The sequence below is a fragment of the Maniola jurtina genome, chromosome 10, assembly GCF_905333055.1.
Source record: "Maniola jurtina chromosome 10, ilManJurt1.1, whole genome shotgun sequence".
In the NCBI taxonomy this organism is placed as follows: Eukaryota; Metazoa; Arthropoda; class Insecta; order Lepidoptera; family Nymphalidae; genus Maniola; species Maniola jurtina.
Window position 1 is genome coordinate 6,467,688 of NC_060038.1, and position 26,338 is coordinate 6,494,025.

The window sequence follows — 26,338 nt, forward strand, 5'->3', positions numbered from 1 at the left end:
TGACAACATTAATTTGAGCATTATAAATTGTTGTAAAATCTTTTTGGATCGCGCCGAACTGCTCAAGCAAAAGTAATTCAAACAAAGTAGATAAAAGTTGCGGCGATAAAAAGCAATTAGGAGAAAAATTTGCATTCTTTCAAATTAATTACTCTCGTAACAAAAGTTTTATGAAAGGCTATAAGGGAGCAATTCGCACATTTTCGAAAGATTTAATGGAAAATATTTTTATCTCAAATTTTTAAAACTTCGCATCCTTTTCATCTAATATAACATACTTTGATTATAGGTAGCTATTAATAAGTCTAGTGGTTAAGACGTTGACCGCTGACCAGCCGGGGGTACTGGGGTTTGATCCCGGGCACGCAGATCTAACTTTCCGAAGTTATATGCGATTTAAGGAAATAAGTATCATTTGTTTCAACGGCGAAAGAAAATATCGTGTGGAAACCTGCATGCCTGAGAATTCTCCATAATTTTCTGAAAGTTGTGTAGCCTGCCTATCCACTTGACCAGCGTGGTAGACTTTTAGAGTAAGAAGCGTTTGGCCACCCAAACGCTTCTTACTCTAAATGTCTAAACGGATATTCGAGCTCATTTGTGAGCCAGTTATAGGTTAATCATGATGAAAATGAATTTTTTATGAAAAAAAATTTAAAACTGAAACTTTTCTATAACATGAGTAATTGGCCCCGCGTCTGCTTCGCTTCAGAAGCGTGTTCCGTTAATTGAAACTCAGTATAAACCGCTGAAGCAATTTATGACAGCTAATAAATGGTTCAGTGTAAAGAGACTGGGTTGTTTGCCAACTCGCCTTATTCCTCTTATGTTACATGATTCAAGAACATGATTACTTTTCAGACTTACATTTAAGAATTTTGCACTTGTATTTTTAAAACGGAAAAATGCTTTAGAAGATCTTTTTTTATAGACTAGCGTTTGACTGCAATCGAATCTGCTTGCAAGTGATGATACCTAGTGATGATAGAAGTCACACTAATATTAAAAGGAGAAAGTTTGTATGTGTGTGTGTGTGTGTAAGTTTGTTACTCCTTCACGCAAAAACTACTGGACGGAATGGACTGAAATTTAGAATGGAGATAGATTATACCCTGGATTAGCACATAGGCTACTTTTTATCCCGGAAAATCAAAGAGTTCCCACGGGAATTTTAAAAAACCTACATCCACGCGAACGAAATCGCGGGTATCAGCTATCTATACTAATAAATAAAATTGGAGTGTCTGTCTGTAATTTCGAAATAACTACCTCATATTAAGCTCATATGGTTATTTGAACGATACCATAACTGAATCACACGTTTTTAAAATTTTTGTCTGTCTGTCTGTCTGTCTGTCTGTCTGTCTGTATGTCTGTTTGAAAAGGCTAATCTTTGGAACGGCTGAACCGATTTTGACGGGACTTTCACAGGCAAGTAGAGGATTGACCAGGGCGTAAAATAGGCTACTTTTTTAACCGACTTTTAAAAAGGGAGTTGTGTTTTTCTACCTATGTACACCGAAATCTCCGAGATTTCTGAACCGATTTGCGTCATTTCTTTTTTAATCGATAGAGGAACTTTGCGACATTGTTTCATAAAAAATTTGGAGTCCAACTCCTCAATCCTGATGCTGCAGGGGATCTGACCAATCCACGCGGGCGAAGCTGCGGGCATCAGCTAGTATTAAATAAAATATAAATCCACTAGGCAAGTATTGCTACTCGTACATATCTATTAAATTACTTGCATCGGTATATATACTCGCAACAAGTAGATTTCTGCAGGTTTAACTTGCAGAAATTGACATAGACAACGACAACTGACTTATTCACATCTGCTGGCAAGTGATGATAGTTATGATAGAAGTGCTAGATAAAATATAAATCTATTAAGTATTGCTAATATCTATTAAATTGATACTCGCAACAAGTAGATTTCTGCAAGTTTAACTTGCAGAAATTAACATAAACAACGACAACTGACTTATTCACAGTCAAATCTTATTGCTAGTCGACAGCTGCTGTGTAATTAATACTAATCATAAAAACGCTAGGCCAAAGAATGACAAAGAATAATCTGGGAGATAAACAAGTAAAGCTCTCTAGCAAATAGACTCTTGACAAATTGTTTCTTTTATCAACTCCATTGGTCTTTGGAGGAAAAAATATCGGTTGGAAAATCACCCGGAAATCGTCGTGGGGAGGTAATATCTTAACTGTCAAAGTAGGTATATACCTATTATATTTGCGTTGTTCACCAAACGTTTAACACTTCATTATAAATGTTTTGTGCTTATCTAGAGTTTTGTATCACAGTGAAACTTGACTCATTTACTTTAGAGTTTTACGACTGAATTTTAATCATTTATCTAGCTTAGTAGGTAGATCTAAACTTACTGCATTGTAGAGCAACTAGGCACCACATTGTACCTAATTGTCTGGACATCAATGCAGATGATCACCCTTTTCATTTTTTTGTCGAAACCATTTGGGTACATCACAGAATTTATAATACTGCTCACCAGAAAATCTACATTTCTATGTACAATGACATAGTTCCTTTAGTAGGTCAAACATCTAATTGTTTAACATTATGAAACACAAGTGTAAATTAAAAATATATAACACCCCCGACAAGTGAAGGTTATAGTAACTCGAAAAGAGCTGATAACTTTCAAACGGCTGAACCGATTTTTTTGGATTATACCTAAGAACACTCTCGATAAAACCACTTTTCAAACAAAAAAAACTAAATTTAAATCGGTTCATTAGTTTAGGCGCTACGATGCCACAGACAGATACACAGATACATAGATACACGTCAAACTTATAACACGCCTCTTTTTGGGTCGGGGGTTAAAAACAATTAAGGTACCTACAGTAGCTACACATAGCATAATCATATAGTAATCGCAACTATAATTAGCTACCTGATCATTTATTCACTAAACGGCTTAATTATAATTAGCTTCACTAATACCTAGCAAATATATTATTGGCAGATCTATAACTATTATATCAGAATGACGATCGCTGAATTATGGATGTCCGAATAATTGTTTTGATGAAAACACAATGTATGTACCTATACAATAACGTACCTACATGTCTTATGTTTTAAAATTTTCTTTTACGTTAGATCGGTGGATTTTGTTATATATCCGCGTCTAATTTAGTTCAGAGATTGTACCTATACAACAGAGTTGTGATGTAGTTTGGACAAAACAAGATGGAAGTTGGTCGGTTTTTAATTGTCTTCAAAATTACCTCTTTCATTATGTACCTACATATGCATTAACGAAGTAACCCTAGCTCACTCTCCAGCGGTTTCCATACAAATGTAATTTGGTTTTCATCCATCAATCAAAAAAACTCAATTAAAGTAAATAATTATGGTTTACAAACAAATATGTATGCCTGTGTTCGTAGTTTGTCAACCGTAAAATTGTATAGTTGACCTTTGAGCCTGTCTATACAGAAATATGTAAAAGAATTACAGAAAGAACTACAGCTTTTTACAGAAATATGTAAAAGCACAGACACAAATATTTGTTTCTAGAATATGTTAAAAAAAATTATTGAGTTTGATTGATATTCAAACAAGCAAAATAAATGTTTACCCTTAGAATAAAAACCCATTGTTTACCAGCTATATGGAAAACGCATATAGGAGTACGCTAGGGTTCCTTCTCTTAAGAACTGCATTTATTAAGAGGTAATTATATATTGTTATAAAAAAGAGCTTTGAAAGCATAATAAATTGGCAATTCGCCATTTGCGGTTCAAAAATGGCAGTTCGAACTCACAATTTAAATCTGCTGGCTAGTGTTTAACTTGATACCAGCGAGACGATATTATAAAAAAAAAATACTCTACGAATATTGCATATTCAATATCTGAAGCTCTTCCGCTCCTAGATTTGTCTAGAACTCTAGACTTAGGAGGTAAAAAAACCAGTTAGTCAGATAGTTGGGATAGTGTTTCTATACATAACTAGAGATCCTGTTCAAAAGCCGAAGCAATTGAATCTAGAAAATATAATTTGAGTATGAATTAATATGTTTTATAAAGTAGGTTCTTTTTAATGTAGTATAAAAATATGAAAATATATTTCCAGGTAAGAAAGAATCAAGTAAGAATATTTGGAGATGTTCTATTAAATAGGTATCCCTCCACGAAAAATCATTTAAAATATATTTACTGATAAGACTGACTTACTCTCACTTTTTCGTCGGAGTAGGTATAGGTACCTGACTTATTTCAGACCCATCCGATTCATGGGCCTTTTCAACACGGCGCTCAGCAGACTGCAAGTCTCGAAGATTGAGACCTGCAAACATCGATGCCTGCAAAGCACGCTGTGAGAGAAGCTGAATTTGGGGGAATTTAGGGGAAACCAGGTTTAAACGCTAAAAACCATTAATTATTATTTTTCTTCAGTTACATTCATATGCGAATAATATTGCAATAATGAAAACCACGTCGTCATATACAAAAATATCCATTGCCATTCGTATTACAAACAGATATTAATTCAATATGATTCTGCAAACTGTTTAATGAAAGCATTGAACATGATGTACGCATCTCGTTATAATAGAAATAGCCTTTAAAGCATATAAATTGGCGATCGTCCATACTGTGGTCCAAAAACGGCTGTAATTGGAGTCGCCATAATTTGATTCCGCTAACGTAGGTAGTGTTTGTCGATGCCAGAGCGCTTAAATTGATTAAAAGTTCTGTTCGGCTTACAATGGAGTCATGTCCTATCAGTTGGATAGCTAATAAGCTACAAGGTTTTGCCTGTAATTTTGTCTGTCTGAATTGAACTTCGTCAATCTTGGTGTAAAAAAAGTGTAGTGTATAGAAGCCCACTGTATAATAGTACCAAAAGTTCCAAAAGCATTCATATAAGTGTTAAACCTACGTATATTTTGTATATTTATCAGATCTTCAATCACATTATTTATTTTTAATAAAAACTAACCTGATAGTAGGTATGCCTGATAGTACTAACCTGATAGTAGTTATATTTCAATGAAATATGATTGTCAAAATCGGTTCAGATTTGATGGAGTTACTAAGTAACATCGACAAAAATTTTCGCCTCCAGTCCAGAAAAATATCCTGAAATTAATTCCAGAGCAATTATTCAGCTATTAATACGTCAAACATTCAAATCCGTTTAATACTTTCAGCATGATACTCGAACAGACTGACAAACACAAAAAAAAAAAACACATAGCTAGTTGATTTGGAATCTACATTACCTAATCAAAAAGCTTTCTCAGATTAAAAATATTATGCTTAGATCTACCTACTTTAATTCTGAGTGCGATAAGTAAAGCTAACAGAATATAGATACCTACCTAAAATGAAAAGTTAATAAAACTCTACCTGATTGCCTCCTCCGGCTATGGAAAAACCTCCATAGGAAATTGAAAATTTTAAGTTTTCAATTTTTCCAAACTCTGATTTTTCCGGCATAACAAGTACCCTATGCGAATCTTTATGTCTTTAAATATATATATAATACAAAAAATAATCCGGCAGTGCTCCGTTGCGACGTGATTGAAGGACAAACCAAGAAACAAACCGGTGGTAGTCTTGACATGTCATGGCTCATGATAACTACAAGTTGGCCTACATACCTACAGACCCCCTCAAAAAAGGGGTGTTATAAGTTCGACGTGTGTATCTGTCTGTGGCATCGTAGCTCCTAAACTAATGAACCGATTTTAATTTAGGTTTTTATGTTTGAAAGGTGGCTTAATCGAGAGTGTTCTTAGCTATAATTCAAGAAAATCGGTTCAGCCGTTTGAAAGTTATCAGCTCTTTTCTAGTTACTGTACTGTACCTGTTCGGGGGTGTTATAAATTTTTAATTTACACTTGTTTGTTAGCTTGGAATTTCAAGAAATCTCTTGGAAATAAATTGAACATTACTCGATAAAACTTCAAGAAAAGCTCTGTTTTAACTGATATTCAAATAGGCTATCAACTTATAACGTAATCTGAGTATCTTACAAACATATAAGAAGGAGATTCTTAAGCAGAATTTAATAATGCACATACGAGCAGTTTCTCTCGTCATTTTACCCTCAAACGTTACCCTCAAATGACCTTTCTTGCTTCTGAGAAAGTCTGCGGTTTCATATGGAATATTAATGAGTATTTACTAACAAATATTTGTACTAGAACTATGAACTCATATTTACCAGGATTAGTATTTTCTAATCATTCAGCGACGATTTTGATGCTGATGCAGCGGAGAATTAAAAATTATATATTTGGTATTTATGACCTTAGTTATGTAATGGTGTGAATATCTTTCGAAGGTGAATGTAAGGGTCAAAACTCTATTGCATATTATAACTGGTAGATATTATTAATTTTGGTCATTGATCTTCTACACGATTTTTTTTAAATCAAATTAATGGCTTTGTCACTCACATATTGAACATGTTACCCCTGTAGAGTAAACCGTACAAAGATATCTTTTTCTCTAACACCCACGTGTATTTATGTATTTTTGAAACAAAAGTTTTTTCCATAAGACTTAAAATAGGTAACCTACCTTCTCCTCGTATAGAACTGGTTTTAAACGAATTTGCTTGTATGGACTATATAATAATATATCTACATACGCTTGAAATTAATCGTTTTCCAGATACCGACTATGTTCCTTTCAAAAGCTTGTAAACACGTGCTTATGCAACGCTTTTGGCTAGAGCATTATTTTAAATGCAAACACGAAAAAGAAAGTCTAACTGTTTTAATATAGTTAAATTATAGTTATAAAGTTAATTCTTAGCTGTTTTAATATAGTTAAAATACAGTTGTAAAGTTAATTCTTTTAGTAGCTATTTCAATCTTCATGCTATTGGTTAGTTCTGTTGTAGATGCGTACACAATATCTAAACTACACTAACTTGAGAGGTTTATTAATTAATTTAATTAAGGTAATTATTTTGAACCTGTCCTTTTAGTTTAGTGTAGAGAGTTTGACAAACAGAATAACCACAATCATACCAGTCGTTTTAAATATTGTTGAGATTTAATATATAGGTAGATATAATATTACAAAATATAATTGCATTATAGAGACAAAGTTTACATTAAATCTGCCCCCAGTTTGGCTATTGTCATCGTAGAGCAACAGTTTTAATTGCGGCGGGTATCTTGTTGCAAAGTAAATCAATTAGTTCCCGGTATCGCCGGTAGCTCACAAATTGATTTAGTTTGCCCGGCCTTTGTGGGTAAACATTTTGTAGCAACTTGCAGCTCTATTTTCAAATCTGCATTTTTACCTAAGAATATTTCTTTACTATCACCTTAGCTTAGCTGCTCACAACACGTTCAGACCCTATAATTGACGAAATATTATAGTGTTGTAGAAAAATCTACGAGTAGGTACCTATTTATTGCCTCATTTTTTATTGTTTTTTGCAAGAATTTTTTTAAAATTGCTAAAATATTTTAATTCTGACTTTGCAAGTAATAACAAATGTTTCCAATGAAATAATAAATGTATCTGATAATATTGAAAATCCTCTGGTAATTTAATTTAATTTGCTGTATATAAAATACCTACTCTGGAATAGAATGGAATCTCCATGGAATCCCATTGGATTGTTATGCGTTATTGCTTTTGGTAGAAGTGATATTTACTTAGTAGCTATTTGATAAAATTGCCGTCCTTTGCTGTTTTGATTTTTAGGGTCCCGTATCTCAAAAGGAAAAACGGAACCCTTATTAACCCTACGGTCCGTCCGTCCGTCCGTCGTGTCTATCAAGAAAACCTATAGGGTACTTCCCCTTGATCTAGAATCACGAAAGGTGGGTATGTGGATCTTATAGCACAAGTAAAGGAAAAAATCCTAAAACAGAGAATTTGTGCTTACATCACAAAAAAAAATGAAAAATATGCATGCAGCGGGGTCTTTTCTATCTGACCTAGGTCAGAAACCTATGTGTTCACGAAAAATTAATTTACTAAATCACATAATAGATGGCGCTGTTGTCATTAACTTGCTGTGTTGCACATAAAAACATTAAAATATCTTGTACGATGGTACGGAACCCTTTGTATGCGAGTCCGAATCACATTTGAGCAGTTTTTTAGTAAGTATCAATATAATAGGCAGTTATGGTCAAAGATATAGACTTCAATACAGGTTAACACAGTATTTACTACATATTAAAGCTCTCAAAATGTTTGGCAAGAGAATAAGTATCCCTTCAAAAAAGTGAAATTACTTCCTTCGAGTCATAACAATACAAACGAAATAGCATCGTTACGATAATAATAATATAAAGGGCAGTGTGTGAACTTTGTATTATGGTAGCAGGTTATCTCGACAGTAGGTACCTATCTTCATTCTACACATGTAAAATACTAGTACTGACTGACTGACTGATCTGTCAACGCAAAGCCTAAGCCACTAGCGTTAGAAACTTGAAATTTTGCAGTAGGTTTCTTGGAATAAGCCGCGCCCATTGAGAAAGGATTTTTGAAAATTCCACCTCTAAAAGGGTTCAATAGGGGATGAAAGTTTGTATGAAAGGCCGTCATTTTTCAAGTTATGTAAATTGGTATTTGAGTTCTTGGTTAAAAATAAAGATTGAAAATTAGTAGGTGTTTGGATTTTCGGGCAAAAATGAAGAAGTAGGTAGTGTTTCAGGATTTTCAGAAATTCTATCCCCTTACTGATATTTAAAAATTCCACTCGAAGGAAGCCGAGGCAGGTCACTAGTCTGTATACAAAATTATGTCACAATATCATATACTCGTAATAACACTTAATGCGACAATCAGTTCTTTTCGGCATTGTGTTGCGCCCTTTTGTTGGATATCCAAAACGAAATTGTCGCTAACAAAAGATAATATCGTCGAGTGTACCTAATGTTTACCTTTATGTTCACGATTATAGCACGCCCTTGATACTACGCATTCGTAATTATTATTCTCTTTTTGGGTCATTGAAATCTTTATCTACAAAACTTGTTGTCTTCATTTTTTAACTCCCGACCCAAAAAGAGGGGTGTTTGTTAAAGTTAAGTTTGACGTGTGTATCTGTGTATGTCTGTGGCATCGTAGCTCCTAAACTAATGAACCAATTTTAACAGGGCTCTCTCCGTCACTCGTTTCATACAATCGTAGTTCCAATTTCATTTGAATATTAAGCAATCAAAGTCCATGAAATTTTGCAGACATATTCTAGAAACTAATATCTGTGTCTGTGGTGTTTTAGATTTTTCTAAAAATATGTAGTTTTAAAATTACAGGAGCTGAAAGATTTGTATGAAATTTTTTAAGACCGCGTAACTTTGAAACCGAATATTTTAACAGAAATCTGGAAAACCACAGACATAGATATTAGTTTCTAGAATATGTCTGCATATGGACTTTGGTTGCTTAATATTCAAATGAAATTGGAACTAAGTACGATTGTATGAAACGAGTGACGGAGAGAGCCCTCTAGTTTTTTGTTTGAAAGGCGGCTTGATCGAGAGTGTTCTTAGCTATAATACTAAGAAAATCGGTTCAGCCGTTTGAAAGTTATCAGCTCTCTTCTAGTTTTGAACAGATGCTTTGAGTTTGAGGGCACTTTTTCCTTTTATTTGGGAGACCTTAAGTTTAACCTTAAGACTATCACGTTGCTGATCTTTTGTGATCGCCTAAGGTATTAATGGGTAAGTAGTACAAATGAGACGTGGGAGTTTCGAGTGCTAACTAATCCCAAAACCAAATTTCCTTTGAAAACTGACAAAGGGCGTAACAGAAACAAAGTTTCACAACTAAGAATGTAAAGTCATTGTTTCGTGGTTCCTGGTCTCGAAATTCTTGAGAGGATTTCGTACTTGCGGTTATCAATATATTCAGACAGATGCAATAAAATCTAATAATATTAAAAAAGTCACTAACTGACTCATTAACGCAAATCCCAAGCTCTTGGACCTAGAAAGCTGAAATTTTGCACAGAGTTTCTTTTACAATCTAGAATATTTGAAATTCCTGTGGGAGTGAAGCCGCAGATAATCGCTAGTTTTTTGAGAATCAATATCAGCCTGTTTGCATCCACTACTGAATATAGGCCTTCCCAGGAGCTTATTTTCATAACAATGTAATATTATTACAAAATAATTACTATTCAGAATATAAAATTACACAATCGCCTTTGTTAGATGTTAAATAAAAATTTGTTTTATGACTTTATTCTGAAAAAAAAAATCACAGGTCCTTTGATGATCCATCAAAAGTCCGTCGTTACTCGTTACCCTAAGTATAAAATGTATTGAAAAATATACGCTACAAAAACTCTTATTGAAATAAATGTTACTATTAATTTATATTTTTAAGCTTCATAGTAATATTATTCATCAGCATCATGATCAACCCCTCGCCGGCCCTTTATAAATGAGTACAGGTCTCCTATCGGAATGAGAAGGGCTAAAGGCCATTCTCAACCATGCTGGCCAAGTGCAGATTGGCAGACTTCACACACCTTTGAGAACATTACCTATAGAGAACACTCAGACATACAGGTTTCCTCACGATGTCTTCCTTCACCGTTAAAACAAATGATATTTTAATTGCTTAAAACACATATTAATAGCTCCGAAAAATAAGAATTGTATGCCCGTAGTCGAACTTCTGACCTCCCAAATATTAATCATGGCTCAATCAGGCAGCAATTATCATTAACGTGATAAAATTCCGCAAGCGCTTGTCTCTACAGATAGCTGTTCTACTTGCTAACATAACTCAGATATTTTTCAGATAGGATTCCTTTGTTTTCTTGCGCTAGAAATGATAAGAAATCTTAACGTCGTTTATCCACCTATACGAGAGAAATTACATTTCTGGCTAGAGTATCCACTGACCACAATTTACAGCTCCAGATACGGGTCGGGCTCACGATCGATTGTGAGATCAGCTTCTTAGAAGAGACAAATTGCGGTGAACGTTGATTAGTTAGTTTCAAATCGTGGGTGGACTTATAAACTAACTTAACTCTTGTCCGAAACCAAGATTACGTTAAGTTATTTTAACTTGTAACTAAGCCGCAGCAATGAAATTATCCAAATAGGTCTTTATGGAAATGTATGTTTTTCCTGAAGGAATGTGTGACTAATAGGGTCTTGGACTGTAATAATAAAATGATGTGATGTTGTAATAGCGGTAGTTTATGGGGCTACGATTCCTTATTAAAGAGAACAATTTTAAAATTATGATTTTTATTAATTTTTAACATAATTACTAAATTATTATTAACGTCACGCTGTACAGAAAGCGATTAATGACGTCACAAGGCGTAAACGACAAATATTTTTCAATTGCTTAACATAAAAATAGAGTAATTTCTGAGATAAAATATTTTGATCTAGATATCATGCACTAAGTACGTAGGAACCTACTCGTTTACGAAGTATTGACCATCAAAGATTTAAGCATCTATGGCTACTTAACCCTACCTTATGCGTGTTCTAACAGACAGTTGACTTGAATCGAGGGTGCTCTAGTCACATAGCGAAACTGAAAAAAATCTGAACCTTCTTATCTCCGGAAAAACGAATACCCGCGATGGAGCAGCTTAGCCTTTCCCCTATGCGAAAGAAAACCTTTGCGTGACAGAGGAACAGTAATAGAATTTTATACCACTTTTTACACAAAAGAATTTCTATTCTCGCAAAATCTCCCCGGAAAGTGCAAAGTTAATAAGAATTTATTAACAGAGAAAATTATGAAGTTTTACCATAAAATGCGAGCAAAAATTATCATGCAATTTATCGCACCCGTGCCTTAATGCATTCCCTGATTAATTTATTAGGGCCCGCGGTGTTGCAAAATTGATGACTATAACGAGATGAGCGTTATTTTATTTAACGCTTGTATTTTATTACCACGCGTGGAAAGAGTTATTTTTTTGTAATTTTTACATAATTTATTTCAACCTGTTCACGCTTTGACAGCTTGTAGGCTTGTTGTGTTGTAAGAATATTTATAGGCTCAATTGATGCAGCTTTTTATCAGTGATTTCCCGGTTGGTTGCATCGTTTGCTCTGCATTGGAATGCAAAGCACGTCGTATACGATTTCTGCGTCAGTTATTTATTAGTATAAAATATAACTTAAAATTTAAAAAAAACCCCCGACACAAAAACCTCTATGAAAAAACTAGATAAGAGCTGATAACTTTCAAACGGCTGAACCGATTTTCTTCGATTATAGCCAAGAACACTCTCGATCAAGCCACCTTTCAAACAAAAAAAAAATTAAATTAAAATCGGTTCATTCGTTTAGGAGCTACGATACCACAGACAGATACACACAACACACAGATACACAGATACAGACGTCAAACTTATAACACCCCTCTTTTTGGCTCGGGGGTTAAAAAAATGTTAATGTTGAATTGGTGTAATGAATATAAGATTTCGTTTCGCTTGCTACAACACCAGTATTTTTCTTAAAGTGAGTTCAAGTATCGCAAATCTAATAAAATTCCTTTCCCCTTTTCACCTTCGCACATTTTACCATTGTTTCCTCGTGTATTGTGCTCTAAGTGTGACATCACCTTTGGGAATACTCTTCCTTTCGTCTTACATGCCATTCATAATTTAGGTAAATCTAAGCAGAGTCAGCTGTCTTCAGTTTGTCACTTTGTCACTATATCTTCGAGAAAAAACACATATGATTTTTCTCTAAATTTCTCGTAGCCATCCTTTCGTTTCACGTACTACTGGTATAGGTGTCAACTGTAGGACTTAGGTCCTCTTGCAAGGATTTCCACAGGTCTTGTTCTGTTTGTGACTAGCGGCTCCCTAAGACTTGCTTGAAATTGCCTGTTGACTGTTCACCTAGTGGACACCTCGTGCTGCTCGGGTCTCTAATGTTTATTGGGTCTTCAAGCTATGTGCATTACCATTGCCACTTCCACTCCCATAAGTGACTTGATGATCCACGTTGGTTACTCTAATTCTTCCACTGATCTCTTCTTCTGAATCGTCTGATTTGATCAAGTAGAGAAACTCCAAATGTGCCTCTCCCTATCTCCCACTAAGTGACTCAAGTTCACCTCCTCAGGCTTACAATAAAGCGACTATTAAATTACATGGTAAAAAACGATCATCAGGTGTTACAAAAATAATAGCCACTTTTACAACGAAGCGCACGTATTATTTACGGAAGTTTTATGTTATGCGAAATGTATTTTTTTTATAAAATATGAATATTACACAATTTTTTGTTCTTGTTATTGACAGCGTGTTATGCCATAGGAATATTTATTGCCTCGTTTTCGTTTTATGCCCCTTATACACATTGACCCAACGTGCCCGGCGAACACACACGGAAAACGTATATATTGTACAAAGCTACGTGGCGTACCTACCTATTATTTCCCGCGCATGGAATTAGCTAGTGGATTCGTTTACCTAGACATATTTTCCAAACAGCGTAGGTATACCTATCTCAAGAAAGCGGCGAAATGCAGGTGGATGAGGAGAAGGAGGTTTGGTAGCGCGCTCCCAAAAAGGCCTTCTTTCAGCAATGGATACATATGCAGACGGATTCCGAACGTGTTTGGCCAATGTGAACTGGAGGCTTTGGTTTTTGTCGATAGTTTCCCTGGAGCTTTTCTGTTTTACCGCATTACATGCATGTCACGCAGTATGAAGCTTTAAAGGTAAAATGACCATTAGTTGAATTGCTTTTACGATTTTACTGAAGTTCAATAAAATATTTTTTCACGTGAACATTAAAATTCAACAGGCCTCCGTTTTTGGGGAATTAAGTAATTCGTTACAATCGAACATCAAAAGAAGTTTTTGCATCTTTTTTACATAAAATATGAAAAAAAAATTAGAAAAGGCACCAGTTAGGTTTGTTGAAGTCACAACGCACGAGTATAATTTTATTAATGCCGGTGGTGTTTGTGTTCGCATATCAGTATTCTCTACTGAAAGAAATTGTGCTATCATTAAAAACAAAATGGTCTCTGATATATACAATTTTGACGTAGATACAGAGATAGCTTGCATTCCTGGGACAGACATACTTAAGATACTTTATATCCCGAAAAATCAAAAAGTTCCCATGAGATTCCAAAAAGATCTAAATCCACGTGGATGAATCTGCGGGCATCATCCATTTGGTACAAAAATAGCTTGCATCCCGTAAACTGATTTAGGCTATTTTTATCCTGGAAACCCGAAGAGTTCCCTAAGGATTTTTGAAAATCTAAATCAGACGAAATCACAGATCAACTTGACTTTTTGCATGGGTATAGTTGAAGACCTGGAGAGTGAGATAGGCTACAATTTATCCTGGAAAATCAAACATTTCCACGTTATTTTTAAAAAACCAAATTCCACACGGACGAACTCGCGGACATCAGCTAGTCTAGTAGGATATACCTAATGTTTTGAAATATAATTTTCTTAAGCTGACAAAGACAGAAACAGAAACAAAGTTTTCTCAAGTAAGAACAGCATCGTCACTGTTCAGCGGTTTCTCGGGTTAAGACCCTTGTAAAGCTTAATACGTATTTGTGGTTATCGAATGTTTGGGTTGAACTGTTTTCTTGAAACTACGTCAACTTAATGTTACAAACATAACACCTATTTTAAAGGCTTATTGTTATGCTTGGCATTAACGATTCGGAATTTGAACATATGTTATATCTAAAGATATACCTAATAAAAGATCCTCGATAGCTCAACGGTTGAGGAGCGGACTCAATTCCGAAAGGTCGGCGGTTCAAACCCCACCCGTTGCACTATTGTCGCACCCACTCCTGGCACAAGCTTTATGCTTAATTGGATTAGTCATGATTAGCATGATTAATATTCTTTTTTTTAAACTCCATATTGGCAAAGAAACTCCATACAAAAACATTTTAAAAAGTGAGATAAGACAAATTCTTACGCCTGTGTGTATGGTGTGGCACATATTATTATACGTAGAAACACATATTACACAGATAGTGGCGCTCGGTTTTCAATTTATTTCATTTTTTTTTCAAACTAGAATGTTTGTTTCATGAAAACCGTTAGGGCTCGGCATGGGTTAGGTTGTTCTGAACATTACAAAGTATTATAATATACTAGAGGATGCCCGCGGCTTCGCCCGCGTGGATTTCGGTTTTTTTAAATCCCATAGGAACTCTTTGATTTTCCGGGATAAAAAGTAGCCTATTTCCTTCCCCGGGATGTATCCCAAGTCTGTACCAAATTTTATTAAAATCGGCTCAGCAGCAGCAGACAGACAGACAGACACACTTTCGCATTTCTAATATTAGTATGGAAAGTATGAACTATGTAAACATAATAATTATGCTTAATTTTATCGATGTTATGTACCAAGATATCCATCTGCCAACCACCTACGACAGACTCACACACAAAAAGAAATATATAAGCTTTATTCCTCTTCTTTTCCCCAAAGTGTTGTAGTTTTAAAATGATATTGCCTTCAGAATATTTACTGTACTAAAGTTAAACTTTGAAAACAGTACGAAGCGCAACTCTACTCAGAACTATTTAAACTCAGTCAAGATTAAAAAAGTTTTTTGTTAGAAAGTTTTTAGTTCCTTCTGTTAAATTAAATTTAAATTGTGCAGTTTTTGGCAGTGTAGTTAGTACAAAAAAACTGGCCAAGTGCGAGTCAGACTCGCGCACCGAGGGTTCCGTACTTGGGAATTTTTCGGACATATTGCACGATAAATATAAAATAATAAATCAAAAACTATTATGCATACTAATAAATAAATTCTGTTTTAGAAGGTACAGGTGAAAATCCTTTCATATGTTACCCCAATTGAAAATACTATTTTTTTTTTTGGTGATATGTAACCACACATTCTCAGTTTTCGGTTATCTACCAAATTTTATGATTCTAGGTCAACGAGAAGTACCCTATAGGTTTTCTTGACAGTCAGACAGACAGACAATAAAGAGATTCTATAAGAGTTCCGTTTTTCCTTTTGAGGTACGGAACCCTAAAAATGCTTCTTTGACAGGTACTGTAGTGCCTAGTAGTACCTCACAATTTCACATATTTTGTTGCTTAATATCACTCTTAACTTTATTATGTTAGAGTATTATACGAGTACAGTTGCTAGAAACATGAAATCGCCATTTAAATTAAACAATAAAAAACTTTTTTCTGAAAAAGACATTTTAGAAAATCACTTCTTTAGGATGATAATATAAGGGTTAGCTTCTATAATACATCATTTTGTAAAGAACTTGCAGGCTTCTTCATACAAATAATATTATATACTTAGGGTGCTCCCTCACCGGGAGCATTCGCGTGTAATGTAACGTTACAGATTTGAGCATTACATCAGTGAAGGAGGAGAACCGAGCATTACAATGCGCACCTTGTAATGATACAAAACGGGCATACATCAGTGAAGGAGGAGAACCGAGCATTACAATGCGCACCTTGTAATGATACAATGTGTATTATCTTGATACAACTTGTAACATCAATGCGCTTCACAGCTTCAGCGGGCGGGCGGGGGGCTTCACTGCCCCTAGCCCCCCGCCCGCCCGCTCAGTAGCCTACGTGACAGTGAAGTGAACGCACGTTGTCATAAAGTGTTTCTGACGCTTCGGAGATTTTTTTGGCGTCACGGACAGTTCTAAATTTAAGTAATGGCTTGGGACAAAGAGAAGACTCTATTATTCATAGAAAAATATAGGGAAATCAGGGAATTATGGGACCCTAAGCATCCTCAACACTTTAATAAAATAATAAAACAAGACGGTTGGGTGAAATTATCGGATCAATTTGGAATAACCGTAGAAGAATGTCAAAAGAAAATCACAAGCCTTTTAGCATCTCTTAGAAGAGAAAAGAGCAAAATGAAAAAAAGTGCTTCAGGAACCGGAAAAGGTGGGTAACATATTTTATTTATGTACCTACATCTACTTTAGTCATGACAATAACTGTGACAAGCAAGGGGTGAGTGTGAGTGGCGGAGAGGTCACATTCCACACGACTCGTGGGTACCTAGGGCACGTTTTGTTTGTTGGTGATACCTTCACTATAGGCCATTTGTTTAGAAAAAATGTAAACAAACTTGATTAGAAATGATCTTGATCAATGTTGATTACACTTCAAAACTGGGCATCCGCATACCTAAACAAGTGGACTATAGGTGCCTTCACCATACTATATTTTGTCAGAATATTTTTCAATTCAGTACATATTACATAATCTATATTTCAGGTGCAGAAGAAGTATATACTAGTACCTGGTTCGCATATGCAGCTTTATCATTTATACTGGACAGATATGAACCACGGAAGACAACAGATTCAGTTAGTATATTATGTATATTACATTTAATATCTGTTTACACAAGTTTTAAATATTTTTTAACCTATCAAGGCTAAATAAAGCAGGACATTAATAAACATTAAGCATATTCGTTTTGCCATGGTACTGCTCCTTCTTGCGAACAATAATTACTAATTTCTTCACGTATCTCTTGAGGAACTATTTGTGCTGCTTCTTGTTGTTCATCCAAATCCATTAAACCAGTATTTTCTTCGGTATCAGCCCTCCAAGATCCTGGTGTGATTACTCCTAAATTGTCCCTGTCGAAAGATCCCGGAGGTGTGTACAAATCCCTACTTTGCCGATTTCTTCGTAAGAAGTTATGTAGGTGTGCTATGGCATTAACTACTAAAGTAGCATTTTCTGGTTGCAATAACATGGGTTTCCGCAACACTCTGAAAACTGCTGACATAATGCCAAACACATTTTCGACTACTCTCCGTGCTCTACAAAGTCTGTAATTATAAATTCTCTCCTTTGTTCCTTTACGATGATGTCCTGAATACACTTTCATTATATTTTCTGATAATGCGAAAGCTTCATCCCCAGTAAAATAATAAGGAATTTCTTTGTTCCGCATCGGCAATGCTCTTGGCTGTGGTAGATTCAAAGATTTATTCTGCATTTTAGTATACAAATTACAATTATTAAATACTCCTCCATCAGAGATTCTCCCTTGACAGCCACACAGTTTATATATATTAAATTGTAATTTGAATCCACAGCCGCAAATAGAACTATACTAAAAAAACCTTTAAAATTATAGTAATCGCTTCCACTTCTGTATGGGGCTTGCAGGACTACATGTTTGCCATCTATAGCGCCGACACAATGAGGGAAATTCCACTGGTTATTGAAGTTTTCAGCCAAATTTAGCCAACCATCTGGTATGCTAGGTAACTGAAAAAAAACCTTGTTTTAGATTCCTTGTGAACCTGGGACACAAGACTTGCAGGAGACTCGCGACAAGCCCACCTGAAAATCCTGATGCACCACAACGGAAAAAAGCGAAGGTGGATGGAAGTGATGATATAATGCACTCGACTTTCCAAATTTTGCAAGACTTTACTTCTGCTAAATCGGATGAATGCACTACTTTTGGGAAATTTATTACTGAAAAACTCAAGACGTACTCTCATAATACTAGGGCCTGTGTACAGCACCACATTTCCAATATCTTGTTTAGTGCCGATCGCGGTGAATATGAGTACATGTACCAGCAACATGGATATTGGACTCCTGATTCTCAACTTTCGCGTAATGAATCAAACCATGCTGGACCATCAGGCCTCCAAAGTACACCCTCACCAGCAGCAGTTCCATCCACTGCAGACGCCCAACTTTCTTCGCCTGAAGCCAGCATTAATAGCCAAGAAAGTGAGGGGTTTATGCGTGAATTTGGAGATCTGATTGATTAATAAACTAGATTAATAAACTCACCAGTATATTTTCTTTTAAACATCCAATTATAGCTTCACTCACTTCTTTGATAATACAACTTATAATCTGATTGGACATTCTAAAAGTAACCTGCAAACTTGAATAAGAATCACCAGATGCGTAAAATCGTAATGTAACAGCTAATCTTTCTTGCACTGTTATTGCTTGTCTATTAATTAGTATCTTCTTTTTTAACATATGGTCCAATGAGATTTATTAAGTGTTCAAAATCCGAAGAAGAGATTCTTAAAAACATTTTAAGTTTACTTATGGGTCGGTTGATTCTTTCTAAAATATCCAAACCGCCTGTATTTTGCCGGTTTTGATATAATTCATGACACCAATATCGTTTCTTCTGTGTTTTTTTTTTACGTAAATAACAATGTCGAATTAATATTGCCGCACTCAGCACAACGACCGCTTCGTCTGACATCTTGCTATGAAATGCTGAAAATGCTCAAAGTCGAATCAATATTACATTACACGCAAATACTCGTCAGTCAGGGAGGTAGAATTGTAATGTAATGCTCAAAGACGAATCTATATATTACATTACACGCGAATGCTCGTCAGTCAGGGAGGTATTAATGTAATGTAATGCTCAAAGACGAATCTATAATGTTACAGTACACGTGAATGCTCCCGGTGAGGGAGCACCCTTACATTACAAATGATAAGGTATAGGAAGTCGAGGAAGTCGGAAATTGTGTATTTTTAATTTTCCGGCTGTCTTCACGAGGTCTGAAGAGACGGGTTCCGCTGGTGTTGCGAATGTGTTTTGAGTTTGTATTAAAAATTGTTTGTGATAGATGATGCCCGTATAAAGGAATTTCTTTTATTTTACATTACAAGGTAAGTATTTGGTAAGTTATCCCAAGCTATTTTATACATGTTTATGTGTATTTGAGTTTCATACACTAATACTAATAATTAAGTTTAAGATCATGAGTGTTACTTAAATAATATTATATTCGTGGAGCTATAAATATGCCCGTTTTAAATAAGTAGTCTCATATTTACTAAAATAAAATAGGTAACTTATGATTGAAGTTTATATTATTTAAAACATAGTTCTACGTACTATATTATTTTTTGGACTGTTTGAGTTATAAAACTTTACGCTTAAATAACCTGATAATATTTACCCAGAAATTGTTATACTTCGAAAAACACTTTCAGATAATTGGAGAGACTTGAAAATTTCAAATTTCCATTAGGTAGTTAGGTTTGTATAGCCCGGGGAGGCAATCACGTAGAGGCTTTGAACTTTCCAAAACTTTTCATTTACACGATCGGTGCTATTTTTATAACAATGATTTATTAATAAAATGTCCAGGAGCATCCTCTATTTCCTCCTTCCTCCTCCTCCTTTTTAGGGTTCTGTTTAAAATTACCGTCAGAAAAATTAAAAAGATTAAAAAGTGTTAATTCTTGTGAGATCGCATAGAACCCTTCATGTGCTAATCTGACTCGCACTTGACGAATTTTTGACCACTTTAGATAACTTATGTGGTGTGGAGTTTAAGGAGTGTACACATTATTGTACCTAGGTATAATGAATCTAAAATATAGTCTAATATACTCGCTATTCGCGTTACTCTGAGTTCAGAAAGTTTTGCGAGAGATTATAACTTCGAAACTTTTCAATGCGGTTTTCAACTCCACGAGAAAGGTTCGTAAACACAGCCAGCCATGTGAAGCTAGAGAGAGGGAGAAACATTAATCGTGTTTCAAACAATGACCCTATGTTATACGTACTAGACGGTCATTCCAAAACTAAACTTTTATGGGCTGCAACTCGCTTTTGCTTATGCCTTCTTTTTAAATTGAGGCCCAGTGATTTAAGTAGATTCAAGGAACACAATTTTTGTTCAAAATGAGGTCATTGTTGGCTCTAAACGCTAAGTAACTGTTACATTCGTATGAACAAAATATCAAAAATCAGACACTTAAAATTTATGACGTCCTTGAAAGTGTTCATTATTTAATTAGACTGCTTTGTCTATACACGGTGAAATCTTAGTGGTTTTAGAGCCCCTAGAGGTTAAATAGGGATATCTTTATAGATTAGTTACTATCAAAAAATATTGGAAATGTAAAACATTAGGTAGAACAAAATCACAGCTAGCTGCTAGGTGGAACTGTAAAAAAAGTGCTAATATATTTCTTTTTATGACTCAGTACTCAAAGATACCTTTTTTAGTCGAAAATCTGTTTCTTCATAAAGAAACGGCTTCAAGAATTATTATTCTCATTTCGGAATAGAGAAGTTTTAACAAGAAAACTTCCCAATGTTCTTCGGCCACAATGCTCGTAAAGTTATTGTACTAGTGAATAATTTTGATCTTTCCCTCCAATCGATTTGTGGTCACGAATTAAAACTTTTCCGCTCCCTCGGCTTAATTAATTTTATCGACGACTATGAAGAACATTTAAAAGTAATTTAACTTTCTTTGAGTATGTACATTGTACAAGCATTTATAAAATCATAAAATCTTGATCATGTAGACTCATCCAGTTATATCTTAATCTATATTGTACTTAATATATTAAATCAAAATTTGTCTTATACGTTATGGGAAAGCGAGTTAGAAGAAGGCTCTAATCTCTTTGTTTACCTACTAGTAATCTAAGTTATTTAAAACTCAAACTCAAACTAAAATCAACTCAAACTCCACTCAACTCAAATTTAAATTGGGTAGCATTGTAAACCCATTGTACACTTTTTGATTTTCAATTATGGAATTTGTAAAATAATTAATGTAATGGTGATAATAATTAACTACGTAAACTTAAACTAAAGCTTTGGAATTAACTATTTGATTTATTTTTATTTCTACGTGTTAAAAATGCCGTTTAGATATTCCGGGATAAAAAGTAGCCTATGTCCTATGTCACTTTCCAGGTCACAAACTAAATCCATGTAAAAAATCATGGCGATCCGTTGCTCTGCTGCGAGGTGATTGAAGGACAAACCAAGAAAGATACATCTTTCGCATTTATAACATAGTAGTGGTTTACTATTTATTTTCTCCTGTGTTAAGTAATCTCCTCCTAAGTAAAATGTTTTTAAATAGTTTTAAGTAAGTATTAAAAACTATTCAATAGAAAAGCAGCTGTCCTACGAAAAAAGGAATAAATGAAACATGAAATCAAACATAATTTACGGGCATTACTTTAAAAGCGTAATGATATTAAATCGACGGAACGTGAAAACTGCAGCGATGGAAATAGCGCTTGCAATTTTCCTGACGTCATATTTTTACGGACAATAACTGTCTCATTAATATAATTGAACATTTTGCTTCCGGAATTTAACAAAACCACCGATTTTATGAAACATCAATTTAAATAAACGTCGAAAATATTTGGTTACGGATAATCGAGCAACTATGTTTACAAGAGTATTATTACTGGCCGCCCAATTTAAGTAAATTATTGAAGAAGATTAATTTAGTGTTTAGTTATAACTTTATATTGAAATTATATATTTTTTTTTACAGTACACTATTTTACTTAGATGGGTACTTCTTCGAAGTTATTTTCTCTAGTGGGAGGCTTCGGCTGCGCCTGGATGGCTACCCATAATTGCAGGCAAACTTTTCAACGAATAAAAACCATAACTTTTAAGTTTTTTGAAGTGAAAACTTCTTTGGGTGCGTTGGGTGATTTTAGGGTGGATAAAAACTTCACCGACATGCTAATTTTATTGGCCCTATTAACTATCAAGATTAGTATGCCTTCGGTAGTCGGAATACCTCCTAACAGTTCCTAATTTTTTTCATAGTTTTAAGTTTTTTCATCGTTTAAAGTTTTTTTTTACAGTTTTAAGTTTTTCCATAGTTTTAATTTTTCACTTCCTACTGACAGCATTTGCTACTGCCTGCCAATTTTTTTTTAACTTATATTGTGCATAATATATTATTTACACATTTTCACTTGAAAATAGTTTTATTGAGGACGATTTAAATTTCATCATACCTACTATGCCAATGATATTGAACTGTTAACATTAAGCTACTATAAAGCTGATTGTTATTTCACTTGCGGTGATATTGGGGTTATTGTTAAAATAGCAAAAGGGAAATATTTCCCGCGACAATTATATTTATGTAGCATTAAGTTTAAGTGATTATTTTATTAATAATAAAAAATTATTAACTTAATACAATATTATATAGTTACGACTTCACTCGTAAATATTTATATTGTTGCTTCATTAAGTCATATTATGATACTCTATTATCTAACTACATAGTACATAATATTACCTTATTTTAAGCTTTAATAAGCACAACAACGGTAAAAGCTAATCTTTTTAATTGAATAGAATATACCTACCTGTTTAAACTATCGTGAGTAATTTCCATTATAAAGTATTAATTGTTACGCCTATTGCTAATAATAAATAATTGCTAATGATAGGTAATGCTACATTCTGAGTAGGTGGCTATGGCTACCCTTTATTTACTAGTTTTAATATCAAATGCCATACCCCTTCTAGGTTAGTCCGCTTCCATTTTCACCGCTTTCATTTTCATCACTTACCACCAGGTGAGATTGCAGTCAAAGGCTAACTTGTATCTGAATTTAAAAAAATGTTATGGCATAAATAAATTGAAACATCTACTACAATGGAATTCCCTGCTTTGTGTTTAACAGGGCTCTCTCCGTCACTCGTTTCATACCATTTCATACAATCGTAGTTCCAATTTCATTTGAATATTAAGCAACCAAAGTCCATGAAATTTTGCAGACATTATTCTAGAAACTAATATCTGTGTCTGTGGTGTTTTAGATTTTTCTAAAAATATGTAGTTTTAAAATTACAGGGGCTAAAAGATTTGTATGAAAATTTTAAGACCGCGTAACTTTGAAACCGAATATTTTAACAGAAATCTGGAAAACCACAGACATAGATATTAGTTTCTAGAATATGTCTGCAAAATTTCATGGACTTTGGTTGCTTAGTATTCAAATGAAATTGGAACTACGATTGTATGAAATGGTATAAAACGAGTGACGGAGAGAGCCCTCTTAATACTATACCGTCTTCATTGTCAAACGTCGTCTCCGATGCTGTAATACCTACCACAAGATATCTAAATCTTGCAGCAACCGGGAAATGACTGGGAAATTGCTCCATTATGCCTGCGGGTCGTGAGCTGCATTCCTAACACTTCTTCCCTTGTAATTTACATGCCTTTAAGCTCTCAACAATATAACATCAAAGTTTGGCACTGAAGAGGGAATCATTAATGTTTCATTCATTAACTAAGAACTATGATAGCTTAGTGGTTAAGACATCTGCCTCCCATTCGGCAGGAAGACCTGGAGAGTGACATTGGCTACTTTTTATCCCGCAAAAAGGAAAATTTAGAAGTCGAGGTGAAATAGCGAACTTCAACTAGTTTTAAATATTATGTTTATTATTTTGCTTCATAAAAACAGTCTAATCACTATTAATATACGAGTATAATAGCGGACTTTCAAAGGTCGGGACCCTTGAAAGGTCTCCGCGCCATCACATCAACGCAGGTTACCTATGTTTAGTTATTACCACTAAAGAGCAAAGAGAAATAGAGATAGACGCATAAATTCCTTTTGTATTTGAGATCAATGGCAATTGTGATGGTTCAAGCCATATATCCATTAATAGGCACAGTGAAGAGCTACGCACGTGCTGAGAGGGTTCGACCGGTGCGATGAAAGGGGTTAAGCGCTCTCCAATTGTAAGCGCCAGCTCAGACTAGTGTCTTGTCGTTCGACAAAATGTTGTTAATTTTTACCCGACTACGGCAAAGCCAAATGGAAGAGTTATGGTTTTGTTTTAGCAATCTATGGATGTAGGTTTGTATTTATGTGTGTTTCTGTAGCGTCTTAACTACTGAGCCGATTTTGATGAATGAGGTGTCAATCGATTTGTTATTATGGTCCGGGTGACATAAGCTACAATTTATATACGAAAAATCCACCTGATGGTCACAAAAAAGTGGAATCTCCAATTTTTTTTTACCTATAATTGTATCGAGTGGAATATCAAATGAAGGAGGAAAAAATTCTGAGTTCATAAATATAAACATAGTGCATTGTTAAAATACACCGAGCGACAGAAAAACAACTTTACTATATCAATCGATACCTATTGGCAGTTCGCGGGTAGTAGTTGGGTTTAGTGCTGTGTAACTTTATCTTGATTTCATGTCAATTATACCTAAACAGCAGCCTAAACACGATCAGTGAGACTAACAACAAGAGACTTTCCTGATTTTTCAGCGGGATAATTGATATAAATCTGCGAGAGACTGTCATACTGATTTTGCTCAAGATGCTAGAAGGTGTTAAGACAAAAAGTTTTTACGTTAGTGTGACCCTACGCTAAGCGTACTTCAAAGCCTCTGCAAAGGTCTCTTTAGTTGATTTCCAAGGCTATTTAGATATACCTACTCAGAAACATGTCCAAGATTCTGTTAATGAATAGGTACTCTCCACGTAATTGGATCAAATAATTCAATCTTTTCTTCTTAAAAGAATATTATTGTAAATTGCACAATTGAAAAGAGCAACCGCCGAGTTTCTTGCTGGTTCTTCTCGGTAGGAACGGCATTCCGAACCAGTGGTAAATTATTTGACGATTCAAAAGCACTTGTAAAAGTTTATTTGAATAAAAATCTATTCTATTCTATTCTATTCTATTCTTGTTATTATTTCAAATGTGAGAGTAACCTACCTACCATAATACTACCCACGAAAGTTCCTTTTAAAGTTTCAGAAATTGAAATTATTACTGGGTATGATTGAGTTGCAAAAATTACTATAAAATAAATCATCATCATCATCATCAGCCTGTGGATGTAAACCTGTGGACATAGGCCTTCCCTATAGAGCGCCACCACACCCGGTCCTCAGCCTTCCTCATCCAGCCATTTCCCACCAGCCATTTTATATCGTCGTCGGTCAATTGTGCTGGAGGGCGTCCCACACTACGTTAAAAACAAAATAAAATAATTACTTAAAATAATTTATTTGTGTGAAATAGTGAAATACCATACCGAAATATTTCACGCGCTTCGTAAAGGTTTTTCGTAAAGGCCTTGATATTTGATACCTTACCATGTAACTTCTAGTACTAATGCGGCCTGTTGTACTTACACGTTGCTGAAAATATTGGTCAAGTAACAGTTTAATTTTTTTTTAAATTTTCATAGCGACAATTTTGAAATTTTTAATATTCGTTGTTAAAGCAGCAATAGAAATACACATTCTATGAAAATTTCAGGTCTCTACCTGTTATGGTTCAGTAGATACAGCCCGCTGACGGATGGACGGACGGACGGACGGATGGACACTGGACAGTGCAGTCTTAGTGATAGGTTTTCGTTGGCACTCTCCGGGTACGAAACCCTAGACAGAGATATTTTGCACTGAATCTATTCGAATGGCTGCACTTTATGTTGATCAATAATTTTAAACTCAAAAAGGTACGACCTAGTATTTGTTATGGCTCACGTAAACATAGGCTTTATCTGACTGTAGCCTCAGGCAGC

The 26,338-nt window shown here is 34.8% G+C and overlaps 2 protein-coding genes across 2 annotated transcripts; one reads left to right on the top strand and one right to left on the bottom strand.

Moving 5' to 3' along the window:
* Positions 1-16,511: 16,511 nt before the first annotated feature.
* On the top strand, positions 16,512-18,330 carry LOC123869077. The gene is made up of 3 exons (XM_045911813.1): positions 16,512-16,904; positions 17,241-17,332; positions 18,274-18,330. Exons 1-3 carry the CDS (start codon positions 16,664-16,666, stop codon positions 18,328-18,330), a joined length of 390 nt encoding a protein of 129 aa, XP_045767769.1. The 5' UTR covers positions 16,512-16,663.
* LOC123868878 lies at positions 17,329-18,957 on the bottom strand. The gene is made up of 2 exons (XM_045911539.1): positions 18,792-18,957; positions 17,329-18,251 (listed from the first exon to the last, which is right to left on the bottom strand). Exon 2 carries the CDS (start codon positions 17,974-17,976, stop codon positions 17,431-17,433), a length of 546 nt encoding a protein of 181 aa, XP_045767495.1. The 5' UTR covers positions 17,977-18,251; positions 18,792-18,957; the 3' UTR covers positions 17,329-17,430.
* Between the last annotated feature and the right edge of the window lie 7,381 nt (positions 18,958-26,338).